The 8,557-nt window shown below is 33.4% G+C and overlaps 1 protein-coding gene across 1 annotated transcript in view; it reads left to right on the top strand.

Moving 5' to 3' along the window:
* Positions 1 to 8,557, top strand: part of ANKS1B (ankyrin repeat and sterile alpha motif domain containing 1B) — a 678,567-nt gene that overhangs the window by 291,396 nt on the left and 378,614 nt on the right. Inside the window, exon 11 of the mRNA XM_039878010.1 lies at positions 7,890 to 8,026. Coding sequence (XP_039733944.1) covers positions 7,890 to 8,026 — 137 coding nt within the window. The remainder of the gene's footprint in view (positions 1 to 7,889; positions 8,027 to 8,557) is intronic.

An 8,557-nucleotide genomic window follows, 5' to 3' on the forward strand; every position in this document is an offset into this window, starting at 1 on the left:
GTTGCCCCAGGAATCTATTCCTTCTCACTAGTCAAGCCAAGGAATTGTCATTCTTGGCACCATCATGGCTGGAGGATGGTGAAATTCTACTGTCAGTGACTGCCCTCATTCCTCCTCAGTTTTTGAGCCGCTTTGGAGTTCAGAATCTATAAGATAAACAAGCCTTTCTTCTACTATTTTGCTCACAAATTAAAGCATAATTCTAATTATGTAATTATCATAATTATGCTAAAACCCTGCCATGGTTGAGGAATGGGAAGGAACAAGAATGAGGGGATAAGGGAATAGAGTCTGTCCCACCACAGTCTATTCATGGGACTACTTTATGTGGTTGAATTGAGACCTTGGGCTCCTTGTTGTTCTCTCGGCCCTGGAGTTGTTGGCTCTTTAGAAGAACTTCTCTGGTATAAGTAAGACCAAAGGTCTTTACAGATTGGAGCTGCTCAGACACTGAATGTCAGCTTGATGTGGCTGGCCAATCATTCCACGTTTTAGCATACAAATGTGGCCTTTTCCATGTAGAGACTTTTAAAGTGACGATAGCCTTGTAATCTGTTCTTTTTATGGATGAAAGTGGTATTTGACCATATCGTCAAGGAAAATGTTTTTAGAAATGCAATGTTGCTGACTTTTTTTAAAATAAAAAATTCAGTCTTTTACCAATTTTGTTTTCTTTTCATACACCTTTCCACTTTTCATCTTAATACTTTATCTTGCCAACATCATCACCATTCACTTTTCCACACATGTCCTGTGCTCTAGCCAAACTGAGCTATTTATAGTTACCCAAAGGCATAATGTGGTTTTATGCTTCTGCCCCGTTCCATATTCTGTTGTGTCTGGAATGCTTCTCCCTCCTCGAAAGCTTGATGGCACTCATTCTTCAAGGCAATGATTAAATCTTTCTTCTTTACTTTCTCTTTTTACTCTTAACCTAGCTCCCTTCTCTGGTCTTCTTATTTAGTGTCTCACTCTTCTGTGTTCCCATAGTGCCTGATACACAGCATGAATAACACAATTTTTAATACTATATTTGCCCTTCTATATTTTCCATTAAATAATCAGCAACTTCAAAACAAGGCTGAGTCTGCTTATTGTTGTAGTTCAAACATCTAAAATGTCGTCCATGTTATAAATGTTAGCCAAATGTCTCACATATTAACTATCTGTTGCTGCATAGCAAATTACCCCAAAACTTGTGGCTGAAAACAACAAATATTTATTATCTCATAGTTTTTGTGGGTCAGGAATCCAGGAGGGGCTTAAGTGGGTGGTCGGTTCAGGGTCTTTCTGAGTCAAGCTGTTGGTCAGAACTGCAGTCATTTCAAGGCTTGACTGGGCCTTCAAAGATCCACTTCCATGCTTATTCATGTCGTTCTTAATAAATTATGGTTCCTGGTGGGCTGTAGAACTGAGGGTTTCAGTTTCTTGCCATGCCTTGTGAGCCTCTCACAGTGTGGTTGGTTACTTGCTTTCCTCAGTATAAAAGACCTGAGAGAGTGAGAGGACCAGATGACATACTCAACACAGGACCTACAGTCTGTTTATAATCTTAATCTCAGAAGTGACCTCTCATCAACTAGTTCAACTCATACTTTAGAGATGAGATTTAACAAAACATGAATGCCATGAGGAAGGGAGGGATTGATCAGGATCTTCTCTGCAGCTGCATGCCACACATTTTAATGGATCAAGTAGCTGCTTCATCAAGACAGGAGTATGTAAAACTGTTGGTGACAGCAAAGAAGGTTCAAGTGTTTTAGTTTTCAGTATATTTAATAGAATTGCTAATTCTTAAAAAAATAAAAAATAAAAACGACATCGCTAGGAGAAAGTGAAAATGTAGTATTTTGAATATTAAATAATTCTCTAAAATAATCGTTAAATATTAACTTCCTCAACTAGTTCATAGTGGGTATGTTCTCCCTGAAAATACTGAAACAGAAGATATTTGGACTATTTTACTTATGATTTTTATACTGTCTCTCTCAGAAATGATGGATTGTGTCCCATTACTAAAATAAAGTTACTTTAGAATAAAAAGATTCAATTAGTCTTATTTGTTTGTTTATTTATCTATCCAATGAGTATCTATTGAGCGCTTGTGTACAAAGCACTGCCCTTGCATTAAATATGTTATTTTTTTTGCATAAATACATTTCTGCTTTCATAATGAAAACCTTAGTTTTTAATTACATAATGAGAATAGTGTTTATATATGATATGAATATGAAAAATTAAATGTATATTATAACATTCTAGATTTCTCTGTGAAAGGGAAAACATTTTTATGAGAAGTACTTATGAGAGGGGTCCACAACCTATCTGGTTTGTGCATGTTTTTTTTTAAATAAAGTTTTCTTGGAACACAGCCACATGCATTTGTTTCCACATTGCCCATGGCTACTTTTGTGCCATAACAGCAGAGGTGGGTAGTTATGAAAGACACCTTATAGCCTACAAAACTTAAAATATTAACTATCTGGCCATTTGCAGAAAAGGTTTGCCAACCCCTGACTTAAGGCCAACAATAAAAAACTGTACTTTATGAATTGCTAGAGTAATAATTATTAAATAGTTACTTGATTGTTAGTGTTGCATTCAAGAATTTCCACAGTAACACCTCAAGCTGCCTATCTACTTATATTTATTATTATTATATATAGCAATAGCTACTTTTATTGAGTACCTACTATGTGCCAGGCAATATGTTAAACACACACATACATACACACATACTTTATTTATCCTTACAACACCACTATGAGAAAAGTACTGTTTCACAGATAAGGAAACTGAGATTAAATATGCCAGGATTTCAGTTTGGATTTGTCTGATTCCAAAGCCTAAATTCAAAGTATATGGCTCTTCCATTTCTTAGTATTACTTTGATGAATATTATATTTTATTCAAACCGAACTGTTTCTTATTCAACTAATGTGCCTCTTTTCCATCTCTCTACATTTTTCTCATCCTTTTTCCAACTCTTGGATTACTTTTCCCACCATTATTTCATTCTAAATTTTACTAATCTGTCAGAGACCTCCTTAATCGCCACCTCTTCCATAACACCCTTCCCGAATCCCCAGCCAGAAGTAATCTCAGTCCTACTTGTCCACGACATAGCAACTAACATGGTTTCTGGTGCATTTAACTGTCCAGTACATGCTACAGAGCGATGTTAAAATTCTACACTGCATCATTGCACATGAATTATTTTGTATTCGTAGGATACTTTTCTTCTAAAAGCTCAAGTAAATTAAAAGTTTTTCTCCCTAAGCTTATTATTGTAGAGATAACCGACAATCGTAATGCATAATTTAATGTGTAGTAAGGGAATCTGACTAGGAGATAAGTTTCTGTTTCCATCTGAAATTGCAAGCATATTCGGTAATTTTCTCTAAGCAGTTTTTACACACCTTATTTCATTTTCATCGGTAATGTTTTTTAGCTGCCGGTGTGAAATTTAGGTTGTTTATGTAAAACTATCTTAGATATAAGCTGTTATTCAGCAAATGCAGTAGATAATTGACATTTTTAAAGTAAATAATATAATAAAGCTATTTTAGGAATAAATCAGTTTCCTAAACTCTTACATATGTTCTAGAATATGCTTTTTATTTAGGTTTTCTCTAAAAGGACCATGAAATTATAAAAGCCGGATCACCTTTCTCCATGTAATTAAGGGCATTGTGATGGTTGCCATTGACACTCAGGTTTTGCTTTATTCACTTTATTTCACTTAGTATTTATAAAGGATTGTATTGAGCCAAGAGCTATGGGGGTGGGGGGTGGGGGATAAGAGAAACATAAGTCTCTGAAAAAATATAACCTAGTCTGGAAGAGATAATGAACAATGTAAGGTAGTACAAAATCAAATTATCAGTGTAATGGTACAGATTATAGATTCAGAAGATGGAGATACTTATAGTCTTTTCCGAGTAATTTAGTACTTGATTGACCATTGTCTTCTACTATGTATTAAGTTACTTAAAAGAAACACTTATAAGCTTTTGTCTTACAGTCCACATGTACTACCCAGCAGTTTTGGGCTTTGATGAAGAGACCGTCAACAGGGCCAGTCCTTGCAGTGAACCATTCCTCAAGGGATCACCCCTTATTCCTGGAATTTAATTCTGTCCCTACAGAATTAAATTTGCGTTACTAGCTAAAAGATGCCTCAAACCCTACCCAATTACTCATAGTTATTACTCTAGATGTATTATCTAAAAAGCATTACTAGTTTTTTTCTTGCTTTTCTCTCTGGATTTTTTCATCTTCCACATTTTATTTTAATTCTGATATTTGGTTTAATAAGGAAAAAGAAACTCAAATTTATTAAACCTATACTCTGCACCTGATAACATGCTAGTTATTTTTCATGCGTATTCTCTCATTTTATCTGCATACATAAACCCTAGAATTATAGATATTAATCATTCTTATTGTTAAAGTTAAGAAAAATGGAATCCAGAGAGTTTAAATAAATTGTCTAACATTGACTAGGCAAATTTTCCACAAATTTCAGCATCTGGAATTAGAATGTAAATTTGGATACTTTTTGAATTAACGTTTACTAAAAGACAAAGTTTTTTTTAATGTTGTATATCTTATTCTAACCCAAAGTTGAGTAACGCATAACAAAGAATTGAGGCTGAAACAAGTAATGAAACAGTGTACGGAGAAACAGATCTGTGAAGAATTAAGATATTGGAATTATCAGACTCAGAGTCAGAAAAATAAAACAACTGTACTTAACATTTTTCAATAAATAAAAGCAAGCTTGAAAAAATTAGAGAACTGAAAAATGCCAAATGATGACAATTTTTTTAAAAAGAACCAAGTAGAAATTTTTTATTCTTATATATAATATTTTAATTAGTATTTTTATCTTATTTTTATTTTTTAAAAAAATTTTATTAAGTTTATTGGGATAACATTGGTTAATATGATTATATAATTTTCAGGTCTACATTATAATTTGATATCTATATATTCTATTGTTTATTTACCACCCAAAGTCCAGTTTCCTTCAGCTACCATAATTTGATCTCCTTTACCCACTTCACCCTCCCCTCACTCCCCTATATTTGACTCCCTTTACTCCATCTACCTCCCCCCTCATTTTTCATCCCCTACCCTCTGGTAACCACTAGTCCATTGTCCATGAGTCTCTGTTTGTCTTGTTCATTTGTTGCTTTTAGGTTTCTATCCCACATATAAGTGATGTCATGTGATTTTCAACTTTTTCTGTCTGGCTTATTTCGCTTAGCATGATTATCTCGAGGTCCATCTATGTTGTCACAAATGGCAGTATTTTATCTCTTCTTATGGCTGAGTAATATTCCATTGTATATATGTACCACAGCTTCATAGCCGATCTATTGTAGGACACTTCAGTTGCTTCCATGACCTGGCCACTGTGAATAATGCTGCTATGAACATCAGTGTGCAACTATTTTTTCGGATATGGGTTTTCAAGTCTTGAACCAATTAGAAATTTTGGAACTGAATAGTATAATTGCAGTTAAGAAATGGTTTGATAGAAGACTAGACACAGCTGAAGAAAAAATCAATAAATTGGAAAATGAATATAAGAAACTATTTAGAATGCAAACAGAAATGATGATGAAAAGTACAAGAGAGAATAAATGATAAATGATAAGAAAAATAAAGTTGGTCTAACATGATTTCATTGGAGTTCAATAAACATTAGCTATTATTATTACTATGTCACTCCCTGCTTAAATATCTTCGAAATTTCTTATTGCCTACAGAATGAAGTATAATTTTTATACAATAAACTTCTTACTCATCTCAGCTTATCTCCAACTTCTTAATGTAAAATAACAGCTTTATCTGTGCTCTTTCTATCTTCATGCTCTGTTTCAGCTTTCTTGTATGAAAACTGAAGCCTTTCACAGTCATCTTCCTTTACAGTCACAGTTTCCCCCCTGCTTTTTCATCATGCTTCATTTTGCTGTTATCAATTCTTAAGTCATATTGCATTATAAATTACATGTCTGATGCCACATTTGATTGTATACTTCTCAAGAGAATAGATTTTTACAAAATTTTAACAGGAGTTTATTTTTAGAGCACTTTTATGTTCACAGCAAAATTGAATTGAAATACAGAGTAACTGTATATATGTCCTGCCCCCACTAACCAACATTCCCCACCAGAGTGGTACATTTATTAAAATCAGTGAACCTAAACTGACATACTGCCATTACCCAAAGTCCATAGTTTACATTAGGATTCACTCTAGGTGTTGTACGTTTTATGGATTAGGACAAATTAAAATTACATGTATCCACCATTATAATATCATACAGCATAGTTTTATTGTCTTAACTCCCTACTAGAGGATCTTTAAAATTTATCCTTAGAATGTAACATAATGCCAGACACATAATTGCTCCCAAATAAATGTTTTTAGATGTATGGTTGAATGAATGAAAGAAGGCAGGGACAAATTGGAAAGAATCAGAGCACCTCTTCATTGTCTTGTTGACTGATGTTTTGTTTCTGTTTAAATATCACTCCTACTATTCTCTTCTACTCAGAAGACCAACCCCACAAACTACTATCTTGCATAACCATGACTATTCTAGAGATGCTAATTTAAATCCCACCTTATCCATTAAACCCAAGTCAAGAGTGAGTTCTGGACACTTTTAAGACTTACTTTATGAATGATCAATTTAATTTAATGTGTCACATTTGTATATTTTTTTGTTTCACAAGCCTATGTCTGGATTCCTTATGAGATGGAATTATATTTTTATGTGGTGGGTAGAGTTTTCATCCCTTTGCTATTTATGAGCTAGAGATGCCTTCATAAATTATTGCTTTTCACTTGGGATTGTAGACAATGGCCATGGAATAGAGAAACTTGCTGGTTTATAAAAAATTCACAGTCTCAGTCTCTTTTGTGTCAATTTAGCTAGCTGTCTAGGACAGAAAATTATTGGGAATTAATTAAAAACAGAACAGGGAATTAAATTTTTTGCAGATTTGAACTTATAATAGTTTTCATAAAAAGCCATAGAGGATTGCAAAATTGTTGTTAAAATATTATAACTTTTCTTTGTGGTAGAAGTTGTTTATGGAACATTCATCATTATCTTTTTCTAAGTATTTTAAACATTCCCAAACTGCATATTTGGTGTTATTTTGTTCTGATATAAACTTATGAAGAAAATGTTACACATGTTGCTGATTTTCAGGTCATCATTTTCTTTACCTACCCCCCAAATATACAACATAAGGAAAGATTAATTTAAATTTTTGAGATTTTGTTCATTTAGAGTTGACCACATAGGAGAGTATGTTTATTTGGAGATAATAGTTTTGTCTTTGTCTACATTATAAAACCATTTTGCACTTTTTCATCAAGGTTAATTCACTGGGATATTTTTTTATAGCTAGAGAGATTTCTGGGAAATGTGCTTCGAGGACACTTGAATCTGTGTTTTATGAATCAGGGAGATATAACATTTTTATTTTAAGAAAGATTAATACTCATTTAAAAGATTATGGAAAAAATTAGCCTAATCGTTTAAAAAATTATGTTCTTTACTTAAGGTAAGGTTTTAGTCATTCATGGAATAGTGGCAGTCTTAACGGCTATGCTGGATAATCTATCTTTATGGATTGAATAATAATACTCTTCTTGGAATAATACTACAGAGGGTGATACCATTCTGAAAGAAAACAATATATTCAATAAACATTTCTTTATAATGCTGCGCATGTTCCTCATTAAGATCATGTAGTTGATAACAGCATTGTTGAAATCTCAATTCATGTTCACTAAAGTGATTTTGAGTCTTGAAAGGTAAACTGAGTGATTAGGTTCATGGCAATTCTATTTTTATTCACAGATAATGCCTCTGAGGTAGCAATTACTGCTCCAGGAACTAGTAACCATAGAAACAGCTCTACAGGCCCAACACCTGACTGCTCACCTCCATCCCCTGACACTGCCCTCAAAAATATTGTAAAAGTTATTCGACCCCAGGTAAGTGCACAGAATGCCATTATCTGCACTATGATGTATTTTTGTTTTTGAATCAGTGCAATGTCTGGCCTATTTTATGATATGTAAATTGATTTTAAGGTTAAAAGAAGGGACTTGGAAGAGGGTGTTTTCTTTCCAATGATGATAGACGTTGAAACCTGTATTCGCTTTTGGAAAAATGAATTTGTATATTACATGAAAAAACAAGTGAAGCTTAGAAAAAGGGCTATTTCACATTATCTTCTTTTCTCAACATTTTAACAATTATGCTCCAATTATTGAGCCATTACATATTTTCTGGTGTTCTCTGTTCCTTTTGTCTTCATTTCCCTGGACATGCTGGATTATCTGTGATCACGTCTCTATCCTCCAACCCCAGTTGTTTTTATACATTTTCTTTAAATTCTCTATTTCTTGTAGTTTCAAACTAATTTTGTCTGTGTTTGATATTGTATATCTCATTGCTCCTTATTTTCCTCCAGTGCTCACTTTCCTCTAGCCAGTCTCTCTTTAGTCTTTGTTCTTTTTTTT

Source organism: Pteropus medius, unplaced genomic scaffold (genome assembly GCF_902729225.1).
Source record: "Pteropus medius unplaced genomic scaffold, Ma_sr-lr_union100, whole genome shotgun sequence".
Classification (NCBI taxonomy): Eukaryota; Metazoa; Chordata; class Mammalia; order Chiroptera; family Pteropodidae; genus Pteropus; species Pteropus medius.